General features: G+C 52.7%; 1 protein-coding gene across 4 annotated transcripts in view; it reads left to right on the forward strand.

Annotated features, from left to right (window-relative positions):
* Window positions 1-21,655, forward strand: part of KCNQ1 (potassium voltage-gated channel subfamily Q member 1) — a 395,418-nt gene that overhangs the window by 15,972 nt on the left and 357,791 nt on the right. Inside the window, exon 1 of one of the 4 annotated variants that reach the window (XM_073007231.1) lies at window positions 144-318. The exons of 2 other annotated variants lie outside the window; for them this stretch is intronic. In XM_073007231.1, coding sequence (XP_072863332.1) covers window positions 167-318 — 152 coding nt within the window. In that variant the 5' untranslated portion in view covers window positions 144-166. Of the gene's footprint in view, window positions 1-143; window positions 319-383; window positions 627-21,655 lie in introns of those variants that run through there. One more of the 4 variants, XM_008008274.3, reaches the window with a different exon arrangement.

The raw sequence follows: 21,655 nt of genomic DNA on the forward strand, positions 1-21,655 counted from the left end.
GCGATCTGTGAGCCAGTGGCCGTGGCTGGGGGCAGCCTGGGGTGGGTGAGAGGCCCTGGGCAGCCACCTTGCGTCTCTGAGTTTGTCCTCATGTGTCAGGTGTGATTAAGTGTGTGGGACTCAGTCTGTGTGTGCAGGGCTGTTTGAAGGCCGGCAGGGCTGTCTGATGCCCCCCATCTCTTCCGCCTCAGAGGGGATGGCATCTCAGGCCGCCTCGCGGCAGATTTGCGGGCTGGTTGCTGTCGTTCCTGAAATAGCCTCTGAAGCTCTGTCCGGGAAGGGAACCTTGAGTGTGGAAGAGATAAGGCCGCTGACTGGGTAAGCTGGCCAGGGGCGGGGGGTGGCCCCTCTTCCCTTCCTCCCCTCCAGCTTCCATGGCCTGGCGCTATGAGAGGCCTGGGAAGGCCCTGTCTTTGCGCCTGCACACATGTGTGTCTGGAGTGCGGGAGGGCGCTGGTGCTGGGCCTAGATTTACTCAGCCCAGATCCTGGCTGCTTTTGTTTACGTGGCCCCTGCTCTCACCCACAACTCCAGGCTTCTGGCTCTCGGGAATTTGAGGCCTGTGGCCGCTGTGGACCCTGGGAAACAGCCTGTGCTGCCTGAGACAGTGCGGGGCCTGGCATGGAGTAGGTACCCTGGGGGTGGACAGGTAGGCAGAGGGAGAGATGGGCAGGTGGATGGGGGGATGGATTGTGGTGAGTTATGGGTGGCGGGTAGATGGGTGGACAGCTGGATAGATCAAGTAGTGGGTGGGTGGAGAGAGAAAGGGGTAGGTGGACGGAGGGATGGGCAGGGAGAGAAATGGATGGGGCATGCTGGTTCCAGCACCCACTGGGTGCAGCTGTCTGCCGTCTTCTCTCCTGGGGGAAGGTCTGGAGAGGGCCTCTCCATGCGTGTGGTCTCGGCCAGCCTAGCCCCAGTACACTTGGGATGCATTGCTGCTCCTTCCGCCATCCCAGCAGCTGTCCAGGGATGAGACCCAGCCCCACTGTGTCTTTCTGGGATTCACAAGTGACTCCGAGCCCTTCCCTGGGCTGAGCGGCGTCGCTGTGGGTGTATCTCACGGAGAGTCCCTGGGAGCCTGGCTGGAGCCTTCTGGTGGTTTGGGTTCCGGATCGGTGGGTGCTGGGTGGGTCTTCATGGCTGTTCCTGGGGCTGCCAGGCCTGCAAGGTAGACGGGACTCTGGACTTGAGTGTGGCTGTGGATTAGGGCAGCGTGGCCATCAGAGGCAGTGTCTAGGGCCGCCCCATCTCCCCGTCTATCTCCCTCTGACTTGCCTCCTCTCTCTGACGGGCCTGCTCCTGAGCCTGACACCTGCCTGGGGGCTCCCAGTGAAGGTTGCTGGTTTCTAGAATGCACCATCTCTTCCTGGCGTGACGGGAACCACCTGTGATGTTGCCACCACCTGACTGTAAGCTGTCATGATCCCCCCATGTGCCCCCTGTAAGACCCCCACCTGTTACTGAGTGGCAGGGACGTGCTCCCACACCCCCATGTGCCATCCTGCAGGCAATTTCTGCTGACCTCTGTGTGCCCTGGGGCCTGCTCTCCTAGTAGGGGGTGACCCTGTCTGTGACTTAGACGGCTTAGAGTGCCAGGACTGAGGCGAGGGGCCAGTGGAGTGAAGGGGAGCGTGGGCACTGCTGGCAAGAACCACAGGCAAAGGGTGCTGGGGGCAGGGAAGGCCTGGAGGTTTGAGGAGCAGAAAGGAGACCCTCCCTGGACTGGTGAGTCAGGGCCCAGCCCAGAGTGACAGGGACCGAACCTGGGTCCATGTGCCGTGCCCAGCCTGGGGTTCAGGTTTCTTCCCAGTGAGCCGAGCAGACAGGGAGGGTCTTGGGTGAGGGCTGCAGGCTCTTGGTGGAAGAGTCTCGGGTGAGGCCCCTGAGCTGGTAGGTGGGGCAGCAGCGGCAGGGGGCCCAGGGAAGTGGGGCCAGTCGGGGGTCCTCAGGGGTCTTTCAGGGATGTATCTGCTGTCAGGGTGTGGGGAGTGGGGGGCGGGGTGGATTCCAGGATCCCGGGTTGTGCTTGGTTAGAGTGGGGAACTGGACTCTCCGTCCCTGGCTCAGCCTCTGCCGGCTGTGACCTTGGGGGACCATTGACCTTACTGTGTGCCTGGTGAGCCTACTCCCTACCTACCAGTGGGTGAAACAGTAGGCAGGAATACAGAAGGCCTTTCAGAAGTTCTCGCTGACCTGCAAGGTAGAGGCTGTTTTCTGCTAAGGATAAATTTGCCCCCTCTATCTCCCAGATCAGCGGCTGCTCGAGGAGCCCGGTGCAGCTCCACGGAGGTGCAGCAACCACAGGGCAAGTGGTGGAATGTTCTGGTTGTCCTTGGTGCAGGGGGTGGGCGGGGCTGGGGGCTCTGTAGCCTTCCTGGCCTCGGTCCCCTGGGCAGGCTCCACCTCCCTTTTATCGTGCCCCTTTGGCAGGCTGCCTGCCACCTCAAAGTCACGCCGCCCTGGGCGTCCTGCCGCTTCCGGGGGCTGGGGCTGGGGCTGGGGCTGGGGCTGGGGCTGGGGCAGCGGTAGCCGTGTTTATGGGTGTACTCCTTGTGCTGGGCCCTTCACTGAGCTCAACACACAGGGGCTTACGGAGGTCTGTGGGTGCCCAGGCCAAGATGTGAACCCTGAGTTTGTGCAACTTGAGTTTCAGAGCGGTGACCTCCGCTGCTCGCAAGACATTGCCCTGTGAGGGGGTCAGCCCTGAAGCCGGATGGCCCAGCCCCTGGCTACCACGTGGTGACTCCCTGTAGGTGCTCATGTAGACACCCCTGTGGGGGGACTTGCTTGGCCGATGGATCAGAGGGAAGGTTCTCCCCAGGGTGTGAGGCAGCACTGAGGGCTCTGTGCCCAGCAGGCTCGCTGTTGGGAGTTGGGTCCGGTTTGATAACCGTGGACCGGGGTGACAGGCCCTGACTCTGCAAAGCAGGACTGTGGAAAATGGACACTGATGCTGCCAGGTGGATCCAGGCAGGGCCAAGATGTTTGCAGGACCCAAGGGACAATTAGAACGACTGGGCCTGACTGGCACAGGGATGTGGAATACGGTGCTTGCCATCAGCAGATACAAGCTGTATGCGGTGGGCTGAGGGTGCTCCCTGGGCCAGAACGCACGGATGTCCAGATGTGGAATGGCCCTGACAGCAGATACCAAGCCTTCATCGTGGTCACCCCTGGGTGTGGGCTGTGGATTTTAATCTTTTCATTTTTGCTCATCTGAATTTTCTAATTAAAAATCTATTGCTTTTTAAAAATTATAAAAGATCATCTAAATTAAAATATGTAAGTGAGGAGAGGCCAGTAAGAACGTTCTGGAGTCCCTGGAGTGTCTTCTGGCATCTCAGGGCTGAGAACTCTGAATTGAGTGTGATTTGACCTAGGAGGGTTCCTGGGTGGGGACAGGTGCACTGTGGCCCTGGGTCCACATGGTGCCAGGGTCCCATGGGCTTCTGGCCCCTGGCTGCTGCCCCTCTATTGGGCCCTGCACAGGGCATGAGTCCCATGTCCTGTCCTTGGGGAGGCCTGGGGGACGGGAGTGGGTGGGATGGGCAGTGCCTCTGTTTGGCAGATTCCAGCTTCTCTCAGGGGCCAGGATTGCATGGTCCGTGTTGGACTCTGGGATGCTGGTGGGAAGAACAGTCCGGGTGAGGAGGAAACGGTGGCCCTGCTGACCCCTCTTAGGTGGGCTGGGGCTGAGGTGGATCCCACCTGTGGGGCGCTGCCTAGAGATGAAAGGAGCCGGAGTCCACAGGGCACTTCTCTTCCCTTTTCCTGTATGTTAAGGTAGTTCAAAGGCCTCCTGCCGGCCGGGCGCGGTGGCTCAAGCCTGTAATCCCAGCACTTTGGGAGGCCGAGACGGGCGGATCACGAGGTCAGGAGATCGAGACCATCCTGGCGAACACGGTGAAACCCCGTCTCTACTAAAAATACAAAAAACTAGCCGGGCGAGGTGGCGGGCGCCTGTAGTCCCAGCTACTCCGGAGGCTGAGGCAGGAGAATGGCGTAAACCCGGGAGGCGGAGCTTGCAGTGAGCTGAGATCCGGCCACTGCACTCCAGCCTGGGCGACAGAGCCAGACTCCGTCTCAAAAAAAAAAAAAAAAAAAAAAAAAAAAAAAAAAGGCCTCCTGCCTAAGGAAGTAAGACAGCAATCTCTGTGGTCCTGGGCACCAGCTCTGGGCGCCGATGGGCCGGTCCAGCGTGGGAAGCTGCCCTGACAGCCCCTGTGGGTGCAGGGCATGGGCTGCTGTTTCCTTTGCCCCATCTGTAAAATGGGTAACGGCAGCTCCTTCAGGGACTGTTAGCCACGTGCTTAGACCACGCCTAGAAAACGCAGTCCCTCCAGAGCTCCTAACCTTTCACGGGCCACAGGCCCCTTCCTAGAAGTTTTTTTATTTTTTATTTTTTGAAGCAGGGTCTCACTCTGTTGCCCAGGTTAGAGTGTAGTGGCGCAGTCATAACTCACTGCAGCATGACCTCCTGGGCTCAAGCTGGCACTGTGACCCCTCGTCCAAGGGAGCAGCCTGGGAGGCTGGTCTCTAGTCCAGGTGTGAGGCTCTGAGGCCCTGGCTGCAGCTAGAAGCTCTTGGGCAGTGCTCTGTGCCCATAGCAGACTGCCTCCATCAAGCCAGGTGGCCTTAGATGCTCCTCCAAGGCCCAGCCAGCCAGAATCTGAGTTGGGAGGAACCATGGCCCCCACCAGGGCTGAGACTCCTCGGAGCTCATCATCCATCTTGGTTGGGTGGAGGCCTGAGAGGGCGGACACTCGCCTAGGGTCACACAGCTGGTGCTAGCAGAGCTCTCTGTCCGGCCCCTGCCCCATGCTGGCCCCTCTCACACCTTGCTCACACTAGGTGCCTTGTACCAGTGCCTGCCTGGGGGTGGAATCAGAGAGGGGAGGGGTGGGCGTGGAGCTCTGCCTCCTACTAGCATGCTTCCCGGAGCTTCCTGGGAGAAGGTTTTTAGAGGAGTGGCCTTGTCTGGTGTCCCTCTGGGTAGAGCCTGTGTTCTGGGCAGGCTGGGAACAATGAATGGTACAGATCCATTGCTCCCCTCAGGCCTCGGTGGGTGCCAGTTGTGCCTCCTGGAAGGTCATTTGGAGCCTGGTCGGCAGGCAGGAGCTGAGTGCTGCCAGGCGGATCTGGATGTGGTTGGTTCCTGGCTGCACCTGCCAGGCTTATGACCCGACCTGTCCTTTCCTGAGGGAGCTTGGTGATGGCTCAGGCTGACTCCCAGGGGCCTGCCCTTCAGGGCCTGCATGAGTGTTCTTGGACTGGCTGTGGGGGCATTGCTTCTTCCTGTCCTAGCCAGGACCTGCCCATCCACCCAGGGGGCTCAGGGACGTTTTGGAGTTTTCCTGAGGCTCTGCCTAGGGAGTGTTGCTGAGGAAGCTGGAGCAGCGACCTTCGTTGTTGGGGGAGGAGATGCAGGTAGGCTGTGGCCAGCTACCCCATTTTGTAGCTGGGGAAACTGAGGCCCAGAGTGGAGAAGGGATCTCCAAAGGGGAGGTGATCCCTTTTCAGGCTGAGCCCCTGCCTGACGGGTGCTTGCTGTGGGGAGAAGTCCTGGGGTTCCCCTCCCCAGGTTCGGGTTTGTCCCCTACTTTGCAGGAGGAGTGGGGCTCCCAGAAGAGAGTGAGTTTTGCGGGAACACAGTGCTGGGGGTCCCCTGCTGGGCCTGGGGTTATGGTTCTTAGAGGGGCAAGGGGCTGGACCCTGTTGCTGGCTGCAGCCTTCTGATGCTTGCTGGCCTGTCGTGGAGTGGGCTTCAAGATGCTATCACAGACATCTGCCCAGCCTCGGGGGCTTCTGTGTGGTGCCAGCCTTGCCTGGGGGCACAGCCCTCAGCAGGCCAGAAGTCCTCAGAAGAGCTGCTGCCAGGCCGCTGCCTGGGGCCAGGCTACGGATATGCTGGCCAGCCTTGTCCAGGGGGCCTCCTGCCAGGGGGGCAGAGGGAGACAGCCTTCCTGTCCTAATGAGAGCAGGGCTGGGCTCCATGCCTGGCAGTTCCTTAGCCTCTCTTGGCCTCAGTCATCCTATCTGGAAACAGGGATCATGATAGTTTTGGTTTATAGAGAGCGAGGGCCCGACCCCTGCCCTCTTCCTCTGTGGTCTCCTCTGCCCACTCCCAGAACACCGGGCCTCGTGCTCTGAGGGCCAGCCCTGGGTTGCAGCAGTGAGCATGACCTGGCCACAGTCCAGGGGCTTTGGGGTGGGTTTGTGGGCAGCTGGGCTACAGGGGGCTGTGGGAGCCCGAGGGGATACCTTCCAGGGGAAACCCGACAGATGGGGGTACTCCAGGCAGGGGCAGGAGGTGACCTGGACGTCAGGGAGCAAGCTGTGGCTGGAGAGCCAGGTAGGGTTGGTCAGCAGGACCGAGGGCCTGGGCCTCTCTGGGGTAAGGGCCAGGGTGCCTCTGCAGGGGTGGAAGTGGGCTGTGAGGGGGTCTGGGCTTATCTCCCCATTGCACAGGGCTCCATGGGGTGGGCTGAGCCATGGGTGCTCTTCGTGGCGCCTTGGCGTCCAGCAGGGAGATGGGGGCCCAGGAGGAGGGCATGACTGGCTTTGACGGTGTCGGTCTCTGCCCTTTTGGTTCTCACAGAGGAGGCTGCTCCGTCTTCCGTGGAGCAGCCAGGGATGGCGTGGGGGACTGGTCCCCTGGCTCGATGTGGGCTTCCGCAGAGGATATGGTGTGGCCGGGGGCTCAGCTGAGAAGCCACCAGGAGACAGATACAGGCTCAGGAAGTGGCTTTGTATCTCTGCTGAGAACCACAATCCGAGTCACAAGGGACCACTGAGATCACGTCAGGGTGTAGGCGGGGCAAGGCTGGGAGCTGGGCTTTGGCAAAGGCCCTGGGGTGCTCCTGTGCTGGACAGGCTGCTGTCTACCACCGGGCCTGGCCCAGGTGAGGTGAGAGACACCTGCCCCCCACATCAATGCCTGGGCACACGGGCCCAGCGCACACAGCCAGAAGGCGTGCATCTTGCAGTGGGGGCTGCAGAAACCCCTTTGCTCCCCGATCCCTCCCCTGCAGACCCAGGCAAGGTAGATTCAAGGTGTGGGGCAGGGCAGGGGCCGGGCACTGCCGGATGGTACGGGCCACCCGCACTGGGGCTGCTGTGACCTCTGAGTCCAGGCACTGCCTTCCATGTGGTTAGGGACAGGGTAGGGAGGCTGATGGGCTGGCCCAGCGTGGGGACCTGCCCAGTGGCCCTGTGGGTGCAGGCCATGTGCCTCGGCATTTCCTTTACCTCATTTGTAAAATAGGGATAACAGCAGCTCCTTCAGGGGCTGTTAGCCACGTGCTTAGACTGCACCCTGAAAATGCACTGTCTCTCCTGGGCTCCTAACCTTTCACAGGCCACAGGCCCATTCCCAGAAGTTTATTTATTTTTTTTTTATTTTTTGAGACAGGGTCTACCTCTGTCACTTAGGTTAGAGTGCAGTAGTGTAATCTTGGTTCACTGCAGCCTTGACATTCCCGGCTCAAGAGATCCTCCCGCTTCAGCCTCCTGAGTAGCTGGGACGACAGACGCGCACCACCACGCCCGGCTAATTTTTGTATTTTTTTTTTTGCAGAGATGGGGTCTCGCTGTATTGCCCAGGCTGGTGTCAAGCTCCTGGGCTCAAGTGATCTGCCTGCCTCAGCCTCCCGAGGTGCAGGGATTACAGGCATGCACTTTTTTCCTAAGTAGCTTTACGGAGACGTGCTTGGCAGATGGTAAATTGCCCCAGTTTAAAGCAGACAGTTCCATGAATCCTGACATTTGGAGACCCTGTGAAACCAGCATCAGAGTGGGCACACCCATCACCCTCACAGTGTCCCCCTGTTCCCACGGCCAGGCCACCGCTGCCTACCATCAGGCATGATGGATGGGCTTGTGCCTTGTGGAACTTTATTTGGATGGACTTTTGCAGCCAGTGCTGGTTTCGTCTGGCTTCTTTTACTCAGCGTCATGATTTTGAGCTGTGTGTCTGTTGTGTGTGTCAGCCTGTTGTTTGGGTAGAGGCTACTTTGCTGTTCCATGCACCTGTTGATGGACATGTGGGCTGTATCCCGGTTGGGCTCTCACAAATGATGCTGCTAGGAATAGTTGGAGTCTTTGTGTGAGCAAATGCTTTTGCTTCTCTTGTGCAAGCAAACGGTTTAACTTCTCCACAGCCAGCTGGGAAGTGAAACGGCTGTCATGGGGTGGGTGTGAGTTTAACTTTCTAGGACACTGACAACTCTTTTTCTAAAGCAACAATCCCCTTTTGCAGTCCAGCAGCCCTGTGACAGCTCTAGCTCCTCTGTCTCCTCGGCAACACTTGATGGGGTTGGTCTTTAATTTTAGCCAATCTAATGGATGTGTCGGGGCCATCCCTGGCCTTCCTGGTGACTCGCTGGGTGGGGGCATCTTTTCAGCTGCTTAGTTGTCCACATATCTTCTTTGGTGAAGTGTCTGTCCAATTGCTTGTTAAGAAAACTTGGTTGTTTTTTATTGAATTCAATAGTTTTTTTTTTTTCTCTCTGAGACGGAGTCTCGCTCTGTTGCCCAGGCTGGAGTGCAGTGGCACGATCTTGGCTCACTGTGACCTCCACCTCCCAAGTTCAAGCGATTCTCCTGCCTCAGCCTCCTGAGTAGTTGGGATTACAGGCACCTGCCACCACACCCGGCTAATATTTGTATTTTTAGTAGAGACAGGGTTTCACCCCTTTGGCCAGGCCGGTCTCTAACTCCTGACCTCGTGATCCTCCTGCCTTGGCCTCCCAAAGTGCTGGGATTACAGGCGTGAGCCACCGCTCCCGGCCAAGATGTTACATGTTTCTATATTCTCGACCAAGTCCTCTATCAGATACCTGCTCTGTGAAGGCTTCCCTCGTCCCTTGCTAGTCCTTCCGTTCTTTTAAACAATTTTTTTAGGGCTGTGTTCTCACTCTGTTACCCAGGTTGAAGTGTGTGGTGCTATGATAGCTCACTGCAGCTCCGACTCCTGGGCTCAAGCCATCCTCCCATCTCAGCCTCCTAAGTAGCTGGGACCACAGACGCATGCCACCACACCTGGCTGGTTTTTAAATTTTTTGTAGAGCTGGGGTCTCGCCGTGTTGCTGACAATCAAAATGAGTACTTGAAGCATACTCCTCAATCATCGAGGTTTATTGAGCCGGCTTAAGGGCACGCCCAGGAAAATCTCGAGTCACAGAGGCATCTGTGGCTGCTTTTTCCAAAGAGGTGCTTAGGAGGTTTCATTCATATTTATATGTTTTCTTGAAGAGGGGAGGGCCATAAAGTGAGACAAATGATTATATACTGGCGAGACTTTAGTTAGTACCCAGTAAATCTACGTTTTATAGAAGACGCACATTGGAGGAAAGAGGGAGCGTGGAAGCGTACATCTCAGGGAGGCGGAAGAACATCTTGTTATCTCATCTTGTCTTTGTTCTGTGCCTGAGAAGGAAGACAAGCGGTCATCTTATGAAAAGACTGGTTTCTGTTCACCCTTTGGGAAGAAAACCCGATGACTGTTATTGAGGGAGGGGGTATGATGATATGTATCTGACCGCACGTCCATCATGGCCCTGAACTCAGCTTCCAGGGTTTCTCTGGGGTTCCCTCGGCCGGGTGGGGATCCATTCAGTTAGGTGAGGAAGTGCTTAGAATTTTACTTTTATTTCTCATTGCCCAGACTGCTCTGAAAATCCTGATCTCAATCCATTCTCCCACCTCGGCCTCCCATTCTCTTAATAGTGCCGTTTTAGAGAACAAACGTTTTGACTTTGATGAAGTCCAGTTTATCAGTTTGTTCCTTTATGGATTGTGTTTTTTGGTGCCGTCTCAGAAATCTTTGCCTAAACAAAGGGCACAGATTTTCTGTTTTCTCCTAGGAATTTTGTAGTGTCAGGTTTCACACGGAGGTGGCTATTCCTTTCGAGTTAATGTCTGACCAGCTGAGAGGTGTCGGTGGAGGCTCCCTTTCTGCCTGTGGATTCCAGCACATTTGGGGGGATGGCCCTCCTCCCTCCACAGCAGAGCTCTGCCTGCCCTTACCACCCTGTATCAACCCATCTCATTGAAATCTTCCAACGGCTGGGGAACAAGGGCTGACTCGGCTGCAATCATCCTGCAGCCAGACTCAGCGACCTAGGACTCTGAACCTCCAAATGGTGTGGTTTCAGGCTCCCCAACATTTCAGACCCCACCTCTGTGTTGCTCTGCAAGTGGGGATCGGCAGGGCTGTACCCCAAATGCTGCTTGCTTCTCCCGCCCTCCTCCCTCTCCCCATCAGCTCTCAGCTGCACCCCCAACCCTGACCCAGGTGTCCTCTGCACTGGTCAGCAATGCCACAGCCTCTGACACTCCAGGGCACGAAAGTGTCAAGAGATCCAGGGAACCTGCGAGATCCATCTCACCCCACACACCACCGGGTCCCCAGGACTTGGAGGACATTGATGGCCCAGCTCTGGGTCCTAAGCATGGCAACATCACAGCCTCACATGCACATTTGTGTGTGTGTGTGGGTGCGTGTGCACCTGTGCGTATAGGTGTGTATGGGTGTGTGCACATACACATGGATGTGTGTACACATGTGTATGGGTGTGTGCATGTGTTTGCACGTGTGTGTGCATGTGTGCATGTGTATGGGTGTGTGCATGCGTATATAGGTGTGTGTGCATGTGTATGGGTGCGTGTGCCCCTATGTGTGTATAGGTGTGTGTGTTTATGGGTGTGTGTGCACCTGTGTGTGTGTATAGGTGTGTATGTTTATGTATGGGTGTGTGTGTGTGCACCTGTGTGTGTATATGTGTGTATGTGTGTGTGTGCATGTCTGGGTGTGTGTGTTCATGTTCATTCATGTCTGTATGGGTGTGTGTGTACCTATGTATGGGGGTGTGTGTACGTGCATGTCTGTGGGTGTGTGTGTTTTCATGTCTCTGTGTGTTTTCATGTCTGTATGGGTGTCTGTGTGTGTTCATGTCTGTGGCTGTGTGCATGTCTGTATGGGTGTCTGTGTGTGTTCATGTCTGTGGCTGTGTGCATGTCTGTATGGGTGTCTGTGTGTGTTCATGTCTGTGGCTGTGTGCATGTCTGTATGGGTGTCTGTGTGTGTTCATGTCTGGGTGTCTGGGTGTGTGTGTTCATGTCTGTATGGCTGTGTGTGTTCATGCCTGTATGGGTGTGTGTGTGTGTGTGTATGCATGTGTGCATGTCCCTCACAGGGCAGAGCTGGAAAGAACTGGAGAGGCCGAGGCTGGTCCCTTCATCTCAGGGTGAATGAAGCACCTCTACCCAGAGAAGGAGGGTCATGGCCTGGGCTACTTTGTGGGCTTGAGTCCTGGTCTCTGTCACTGACAAGAGCAGGGCAGAGCGGCTGGGAGGGGTATCATACGGGGCTTTCTGAGTCGCTGGCTGTGTGCGATGTGAGTGGGAGGTCTGTGGGACAGGGAGCCGGCCAGGGACTTGAGCTCCCTGCCTGCTGGGACCTCAGTCAGCCCCTGCCCCTTGTCAGTCTCCTTCCCTGACTGGGAGTACCCAGTAGAGCTGCCCAGCCCTGCCACCCCAGCTTGTCTGAGGAACAAGTGCAACCATGCTGTGGGTGGAGCCAGGTGTGATTCTGTCCTCAGGGGCATGGGGGTGACTCCATGGCTCTAAGCCAAGTCACAGCTCTGGGATCCTTCCTGATACTCCAGGGCCCCATCACCCCAGCACCGAGATGGGCATGAGCAGGGGGGCTCGTGGTGATGGGGTGGCGTGGCTGGGAGAAGCCTGCACATGAAGCCCTCTGTCGTTGGAGGAGACCATCCCATGGCCCCCCAAATCATGCCCCTGAATGGGGAGCACCTTCTGGGCAGAGTGGCGCACAGGGTCCCACCCATCTCAAGTGTCCCGTCCCCGGTTTGTCCCTGGGCAGTTCCCTTCCATGGGAATAGCTCCCCTGTGCTGGAACCTGCAGGAGCTGCTGCCTGTGGCTGAGGCGAGGCCAGGTCAGGCCAAGGAGAGCAGGCGAGAGACCGGGGTCTGGCAGGGAGGGAGCTCCATTAATGCTGATGTCCTTTATTGCTGTTCCTATATTTGTATAATAAATGGAAGAAAATAGTGGTTGGGGGCTTGCTGGGCACTCAGGGAGGGTTGGGGACCTCCAGGGCTTCCATTCGCCCTGGGGCGCATGGTGCAGTGAGTCCTGCCTGGAGTCCCATCCAGCAGGAGGTAGGAGAGCTGGTTTCTGGAGATGTGAGGGGCTGGGCCCTCCCAGGTGAGTGGGGTGGAGAAGGAAAGGGTCTGTGCTGGGAAATTCGAGGGGCAAGGCCATTTCCCGTCCTGGTCCATCGTTGAGTTCCCTGCCGTGGGACAGCCCTCAGCACAGCACGGACGCTCAGCTGTGTCATGTGGCCTGTAGAGCGAGAGTGTGTGGTCAGCATCATCCCAGGGAGCTCCGGAGGGACCGGGCCTCGGTGGGCATGGCCCAGGGCTGCCAGCCAAGAGCCTTCCTCCATCCCATTGAGAGCCAGGGCAGGTCCTGGAGATGGCAGCCTGCAGGTTGAAACCCCCGACAGCTGGGGGAGGCACTTCTCTGCAGGGGCAGGGCCATGGGGCCCGCTGGCCAGGGTGGCCGTTGCTCAGTGGCACCAGCTGAGCAGACAGCCACATACACTCACCCCTCGCTGTCCACAGATGGGAGCCTAGGAGAGCCCTGCCTCCAGGAATGGACATTCTCCTTCACCAAACCCGCAAAATAGGCCTGATGCCAGGAACGGGGCACTGCAAGGCCCTCGGGAGGGAGGTAAGCGGGCAGCCGGGCCAACCTGCTGCTTGGGGAAGGGCTGTGGCTGGCCCCAGCCTCCTACCAGCGCACTGGCCTGGTGGTCTCTCCACACATCACCCAGTGTGGAGTGGTTTTTTGTCCTTCCTTCGAAACAGGCTTTCCTCACTGAGGGGCTCACCGTGGGGCTGTGCTGGGGACACTGGATGTATACAGGGTCTGTCAAGAAGGGTTGGGGGTAGTCAGGGTCTCGGGGACCACTCTGCTGTGCTGTCTCCTGGTGGTGACCAGTGGTGATTCTTGTGGCGCCTGGGCCACAGCTGCTTTGTTCGCCTCCTAGGAGGGAAGAGGGCAAGGGTGAGCCTAGGGCAGACACCAGGGCAGCGAGGCTCACGCGGGTCTCTTTGCTTCCTCTTGCGCCCAGGCTGCAGTGGACACCCGAGCCCTGTGGGAAGTCCTGAGTCTGCAGCTGAGCAGAACGGCAGCCGCCAGATGATGGACCCTAAGTGGCTGCGGATAGCAGGCACCATTAAATGCAGAGACCATCTGAGGCTGCAGGCTCAGCACAGGTGGCTTTGGTGCCCTTAGGGAGGGGCAGCGGCGGAGCCCAGGTCTCTGAAACATTTATGACTTCATACGTCAGCTGGAGGCTCTTTCACCGCCCAGACAAAAGGCCCTTGCGTCAGAGTGTTCCATGTGGGGCGGGAGCTTGGGTTGAGAGCTTGGGCCCATGCTCCCAGGGAGAGGCCCAGACCTGGGGCAGCCACACCTGCTGGGAATGCCGCTGGTGGGACTAGGTTAGGGCGAGGAGGAGGGTGTCCATGGCCAGGTGGATTATGGCAGATTGTGACGGCGTGGTGGTCCTCACGGCGGGGGACTTGCCCATGGCAACCTCATCACAGCCCCACATCGGCACCTTTTACAGACGGGAAGACTGAGGTGTGGGGTGCATAGCTAGTGAGGGGCAGAGCCAGATGGGAACTCAGGCGTCGACTTCAGAGCTGACCTTTGTGCATTTGTGTGTTGTTTGTATTGTGACAAAATACACATAACGTAAAATTGACCTTTTTAACCCATGTTTCTTCGGTTTACTTGCAACGCTATGCATCCGCCGCTTCTTTCTTCTAATTCCTGAATGTTTCCATCATCCCCAAAAGGAAATTAGAAGCCACTCCTTTCCCCCTGCCCCCAGCTCCTGACAACCACAAGCCCACTTTCTACCTCTGGATTTACCTCTTCTGGACATTTCATGTGCCTGAAATCATGGCAAACGTGGCCCTGTGTGTCTGGTTTCCTTCACCGAGCATCCTGTCCTCACTGTCCACCGTGTTACAACACACAAGGGAATTCCCTTCCTTTCTGAGCTGAGTAGTGGTCTGTCGTGTGGGTGGACTATGTGCAGTTGTCCCGCCTTTGGCTGTTGTGGCTAGAGGTGCCTTCCTAACAGCCTAATACTTAGAATGGATTTAAAAACAAATTCAAATATGTGGTGCTTATGAAAATCAACAAATTAAGTATGATGCCATCAAAATGAAAAGATGGCTAAAGATTTTCAAGTACACACACCTAAAGATAGCAGAAGTTTCATTCAGCCTTAATCTCAAAGAATTAGGCTCAAGGAGGGCAATTCTAAATGACTGAAGGCATAGTCAGCTGCGAAGCTGTAACTTTCATGAAGACAATGACATGGTTTGTCTGTGTCCCTGCCCAAATCTCATCTTGAATTCCCGTGTGTTGTGGGAGGGACCTGGTGGGAGGTAATTGAATCATGGGGACGAGTCTTTCCTGCGCTGTTCTCGTGATAGTGAATCCATCTCACAAGATCTGATGGTTTTAAAAAGAGCCATTCCCCTACACAAACTCTCTCATTTTTTGCCTGCCACCATCCACGTAAGATGGGACTTGGTCCTCCTTGCCTTCCGCCGTGATTGTGAGGCTTCCCCAGCCACGTGGAACTGTAAGTCCAATTAAACCTCTTCCTTTTGTAAATTACTCAGTCTTGGGTATGTCTTTATCAGCAGTGTGAAAATGGACTAATACAGACAATAAAGTAAAAACTATTTAAAATGCAAAAGAAAATATAAATTTAAATCACCTCATCCAGTCTTTGGTAGATCAAGAAAACAAAAATAATCTGAATTATTAATATAGTTAAATCAATAGATAAACTTTGTAATTTTAAAGCAAAAGGTGTACCTTTTACAGTATTTCTGGGACACTCACAAACATTGATCATATACCAGACTGCAAAAACTTTAAGACATTCTAAAATTAAGAACCTGTGCTGGATATCTCTGATTTCAACATATATTTAAAACTTATATTATTAATTACAAGTTTAATTAATGAAAGTCTAAAAGAAGAAAAATCTGCTTAGAAGTAAAAACATCAACAATAGATGTTTTGATTAATAGATCAAAATAGATGTTTTGTGTAATAGATATGAACGTTAAAGGAGTATAAATGCATATCTGTACGCTGAGGCAAATTTATAGCTACAGGCATTTTCATTTTTTTAAAAAGGTAAATATGTAAGTTAAAAAGTTCACAGTTAGAAAAGCAAATATAAATAAGAGATAAGAACAGAAAATAATAGGAAACAGGAAAACAGACTTGAGAGTTCTTTTTAGGAGGTGATTCTTGGTTCTTTGAGGAAAAAAATATATATCTTATAATTTCAATGGAAAAACCCGAAAATATATAACTAAATTTAGACATGAGAAGGCTCTTCAGCAACCAATTTAGAAAAGTTTTGTTTGTTTTTTTGAGACAGAGTCTCACCCTGTCACCCAGGCTGGAGTGCAGTGGTGTAATCTTGGCTTACTGCAACATCTACCTCCTGGGTTAAAGCACTGCTCCCCTTCTCAGCCTCTCAAGTTGCTGGGTTTACAGGCACTGGCCACCACCCCTGGCTAACTTTTTGTATTTTTAGTAGAGACAAGGGTTTCATTATGTTGACCAGGCTGGTCTCGAACTCCTGACCATGAGTGATCCACCCACCTCGGCCTCCCAAATGCTGGGATTACAGGCATGAGTCACTGCACCCAGCCAAGTTTTTAATGTGACAGTACTTTGTAAAATTGTACTCCAACGAATTTGAAAAATGTTGTGAGATGGCTTATTCTTTGGGAAAAGATGTTAAGTCAAAATTAGGAAGAAGTGGAGACAATCTCAGTATGTGTGATATGAATCTGAACCATCATCAGAACGCCCACAGCTGACGTCGAACGCATTGGCAGGTGAGATAGGTGGAGACATGGCACGTGGTGAAAGTGCTTGGCAAAGTGTTCATGGCAGGATGGAGATACTGTATGGGCATTCACTGGACACTGTTTTCATCCTGTATGTTTGAAAAATTTTTAATGTGGGATCAAAGGTAGGAAATGCTCCTTACAAAGTCACCAAAAAGTTTTTTTCTGGAAAAGCCTCTCACTGTTGAAGTAAGATGCCGTCTGCTACTGAGAGATCCAGTCATGTTAGTGGCTCAATGGGCAGGGTGCCCAGATTGGCTGTGAACAAAGTGATCTCTCTGCTGCCTCGCTAGCAGAGAGAAAAGAAAAATACAGACCACTGATATGTACACAGAGAGAGATGAAAATCCTCATTATGATGGCAGACTAAACTCATAGTGTGTTAAAAATGACCACACATGTAGGCCAGGCACAGTAGCTTATGCCTGTAATCCCAGCACTTTGGGAGGTTAAGGTGGGAGGATCACCTGAGCTCAGGAGACCAGCCTGGGTGACATAGTGAGACCCTATCTCTTTTGTTAAAAAAAAAAAGAAGACCACACATACACACATGCACACACAACAGTGGTAATGAATTATAACTCATGAAATGAAAAAGGAATCTGTGCATCCATGGGGACACACCCATGTATATACACAAGTAAATAAGTGGAAGAAAGGAAGCCAGTTCTCGCATTAGAATCAACAGGGCTGGAAGGCCATCAAGGAAACCCCGTGGCAGGGGCAGGTGTTCAAAGAGCCAGTGGTTGTAGTCTCAGTGTCTCCCACCACTACTTACTAGTTACAAAGGAAAAAGAGTCACTTTCCAAGGGCAAAACTGTGACACCACCCGAGCCAAGTGATCCAAGTTAGCATCGCCAGGAACGGGACAGGCCAGCTTCACCACCTTCTGGATGGACAGCCTTGGTAGCAGAACTCCTGCCAAAGACACAGCTGTCCAGGGTCAAATCATCCGGAGACATAGGGCAAACCCACATGGAGGGAGAGACACAGTGTCCTGAATACTTCAAAAGTGCCAGGGCCAAAAAACGTAAAAGGCTAAATAAAGTACTGTTCAGGGCGAAGGGGAAGGAAGAAATGTGATCTCTAAATGGGAGTCTATGATTCCACTATGTTATGTATTAGTCCATTTTCACATTACTGATAAAGATATACCTGAGACTGGATAATTTATAAAGGGAAGAAGTTTAATTAACTCACAGTTCCACATGTCTGGGGATGCCTCACAATCACGGCAGAAGATGAGGGAAGAGCAAAGGGACATCTTACATGGTGACAGGCAAAGAGAGAAAGAAAACTGAGCACAAAGGGTTTCCCCTTATAAAACCATCAGATCTCATGAGATGTATTCATTACCATGAGAACAGTATGGAGGAAACCGGCCCCATAATTCAATTATCTCCCACCAGGTGCCTCCCACAACACGTCAGAACTATGGGAGCTACAATTCAAGTTGATATTTGGGTGGGGACACAGCCAAACCATATCATTCCACCCCTGGCCCCTCACAAATCTCATGTCCTCACATTTCAGAACCAATCATGCCTTCCCAACAGTGCCCCAAAGTCTTAACTCATTTCAGCATTAACTCAAAAACCTGCAGTCCAAAGTCTCATCTGAGATAAGGCAAGACCTTTCCACTTATGAGCCTGTAAAATCAAAAGCAAGTTAGTTAATTCCTAGACACAATTAGGGTACAGGCCTTGGATAAAGACACCCATTTGAAATGGGAGAAATTGGCCAAAACAAAGGGGCTAAAGGCCTCATGCAAGTTTGAAATCCAGTGGGGCAGTTAAATCTTAATGCTCCAAAATGATCTCCATTGACTCCACGTCTCACATCCAGGTCATGCTGATGCAAGAGGTGGGTTCCCATAGTCTTGAGCAGGTCTGCCTCTCTGACTTTGCAGGGTACAGCCTCCCTCCTGGCTGCTTTCACAGGCTGGCATTGAGTGTCTGCAGCTTTTCCAGGCACATGGTGCAAGATGTTGATGGATCTATTATTCTGGGATCTGGAGGACAGTGGCCTTCTTCTCACAGCTCCACTAGGCAGTGCCCCAGTGGGGACTTTGCATGGGGGCTCTGACCCCACTTTTCCCTTCTTCACTGCCCTAGCAGAGATTCTCCATGAGGACCCCCATCCCTGTAGCACACTTCTGCCTGGATATCCAGGCATTTCCATACATCTCTGAAATCCAGGCAGAGCTTTCCAAACCTCAATTCTTGACTTCTGTGCACCCACAGGCTCAACACCACATGGAAGCTACCAAGACTTGGGGCTTGCACCCTCTGAAGCCGCAGCCCAAGCTGTACCTTGACACCTTTTAGCTATGGCTAGAGTGGCTGGGACACAGGGCACCAAGTCCCTAGGCTGCACACAGCAGGGAGGCCCTGGGCCCAGTCCAGGAAGCCATTTTATCCTCCTAGGCCTCTGGGCTGGGGATGGGAGGGGCTGCCACTAACGTCTCTGACATGCCCTGGAGACATTTTCCCCATTATCTTAGTGATTAACATTTGGCTTCTCGTTACTTATGCAAATTTATGCAGCCAGCTTGAATTTTTCCTCAGAAAATAGGTTTTTATTTTCTATCACATTGTCAGACTGCACATTTTCTGAACTTTTATGCTCTGTTTCCCTTTTAAAACTGAATGCTTTTAACAACACCCAAGTCACCTCTTGAATGCTTTGCAGCTTAGAAATTTCTTCCACCAAATACCCTAAATCATCTCCCTCAAGTTCAAAGTTCCACAAATCTCTAGGGCAGTGGCAAAATGCTGACAGTCTCTTTGCTAAAACATAGCAAGAGTCATCTTTGATCCAGTTCCTAAAAAGTTTCTCATCTCCATCTGAGACCACCTCAGCCTGGATTTCATTGTCCATATCATTATCAGCATTTTGGTCAAGCCATTCAACAAGTTTCTAGGAAGTTCCAGATTCTCCCACATTTTCTTGTCTTCTTCTGAGCCCTCCAAACTGTCCAACCTCTGCCTCTTACCCAGTTCTAAAGTTGCTTCCACATTTTTGGGTATCTTTACAGCCGCACCCCACTCCCAATACCAATTTACTGTATTAGTCCATTTTCATGCTGCTGATAAAGGCATACCTGAGACTGGATAATTTATAAAGGGAAGAGGTTTAATTGACTCCCAGTTCCACAGGGCTGGGGAGGTCTCACAATCATGGCAGAAGACGAAGAAAGAGCAAAGGCACATCTTACATGGCAGCTGGCAAAGAGAGAATGAAAACTGAGTGCAAGGGGATCCCCCTTATAAAACCATCAGATCTCATGAGACTTAATTCACTACCACAAGAACAGTATGGGAGAAACTGTCCCCATGATTCAATTATCTCCCACCAGGTCCCTCCCACAACACGTGGAAATTATGGGAGCTACAGTTCCAGATGAGATTTGGATGGATACACAGCCAAACCATATCAGAATTGAATCCTGGCTGGGAAGAGAAGGCTGCAATAGCCAGCGTTAGGGCAGCTGATGACATGAGGGTATGAGGTAGAGAACTGTAGTGTGCAATAGAGACCTTTAGTGTGCATGTCAGTGTTCTTTCCCAATTTCGACAACAGTACCACATGGTTACAGAAGAGAACACCCTTATTCCTAAGAAATCCATGAGGAGTCATTTAGCAGAAAACAGGCATGGTGTCTCCAAGGGCTCAGAAATATTCAACTGAAAGAGGAAAGGCTGGAGAGGGATGGGACACAGCAGGACGGGGACAGTGTCGAAACTGCAGGCAAGTCTCAGCAGAGCATGTTTGGGAGTTCCTTCTGCTATTCTTGCAACTTCTCTTTAAGTTCGAAATGAAATCATATAAATCGAAAGTTAGAAGAGAATTACCACATCACATTGGATTTCACTCATAGCCACAAGAATGGGTGGTGGTCTTTTCTGCAGTGTACTGATGTGGTGTGTGATGTCACTAGTTCTCATCCAAAGCAGGTGACAATTCCAGTCACTGCTGGGAGGGTTAGGGTTATCTCCTCACCAGACATGAGAAAATGTTTTTAGTAGATCAGTTTTTCTGATTGTAAAGTCCAGAAATGTTAATCAGAGAACGTGCAGAAATTTTAAAGAAGAAAAGGAAAATGACTCATCATACCAAAAACCAGAGATGCCAGCTTTTAGTTTCCTGCTAGTCTCTTTTTCTCAGCATGTGTGTGTGTGTGCATGTGTGCGGGCACATGTTTCTTCTTGGTCATTGTGTGTGTGTTAAGGGCGTGTGCACACACAGTGCAGTCAGGAGTGAGTTGCAGGTCTATAGCTAGGCTGCTCCCCCGAGGCTGTGTGGCTGTCAGCCAGGCGTCCCCAATCCCCAGGCCACGGAGCACTACCAGTCCATGGCCTCTTAGGAACCACGCTGGACAGCAGGAGGTGAGCGGTGGGTGAGCAAATGAAGCTTCATCTGTATTTACAGTCACTCCCCATCGCTTGCATTGCCGCGTGAGCTCCACGTCCTGTCAGATCAGTGTTGGCATTAGATTCTCATAGGGGTGTGAACCCTGTTGCAAACTGCATGTGAGGGCTCTAGGTTGACTGTTCTTTATGAGAATCTAATGCCTGATGATCTGTCACTGTCTCCCATCACCCCCAGATGGGACTGTCTAGTTGCAGGAAAACAAGCTCAGGGCTCCCACTGATTCTACATGATGGTAAGTTGTATAATTATTTAATTCTATATTGCAATGTATTAACAGTAGAAATAAAGTGCCCAATACAAGTAAGTGCTTGAATCATCCCAGAACCACCCCCACTACTGGTCTGTGGAAAAACTGTTTTCCATGAAACCAGTCCCTGGTTCCAAAAAGGTTGGGGACCACGACCATAGGCTGTTTGCTTTATGAATTTGTGCCTCAGTTTCTTCATCTCTGAAACGGGAACGACGGGATCCCTTACCACATATGGTGGTTTGAGGATTGAATGAACTCATTGTCCGGCACTCTTAGCTTCTTGCCAGCTCAGGAAGTGGTGAGCAGGGTAACCCCTATCACTGTGCGTGTGTGTGTGTGTGTGTGTACTTGCCTATGCGTGTCTGTGCAAATACTTGGTAAAATTGGGAGGGTACTAGACAACTCATTTGTATCTTCTTACCTCTTGACACATGGCAGACGTGTCTCACATTTCTTCTTTCTCCAAATATGAGCTTTCAATGACTGCCTGGCATTTCCCCTGTGTTATTGAATGTAACCAACTCTCTATTGATGGCTGGGTTATTTCCTAATTGACTGCTGTAAATAACATTGTGATGCAAATCCTTGTACACTCATTTTTGCCTGGAACTCAAGATTATTTCCTTGGGTCACATTTGCAGGAGAAGACTGACAGGATCAAAGGGTTCCTGCATTTTTATGGCTCTGACACCTTTGGCCAAATCATCTTCCGGGACTGTTTTCCTAATTTAGCTTCTACTGTGCTGCTGGACTTCACTGACTCCCCCCGCTACCCCCCACCCCCCACTGCACCACAAAGCTGGGTATTATCTTTAAAACACTGCCATTTTGATGAAGCAAAAATAGAATATCCTTCCTCTTTCTTAGTGAGGGGAGTGTGTTTATGTTTGTTGACTTCTTTGTATTTTAGCCACCCATTCACTGGCCCACCTGCCCCTCGTGCACCTGCAGCAGTGAGACTGTCATCTAGGTTGCTGGGGA

The sequence above is a fragment of the Chlorocebus sabaeus genome, chromosome 1 (genome assembly GCF_047675955.1).
Source record: "Chlorocebus sabaeus isolate Y175 chromosome 1, mChlSab1.0.hap1, whole genome shotgun sequence".
In the NCBI taxonomy this organism is placed as follows: Eukaryota; Metazoa; Chordata; class Mammalia; order Primates; family Cercopithecidae; genus Chlorocebus; species Chlorocebus sabaeus.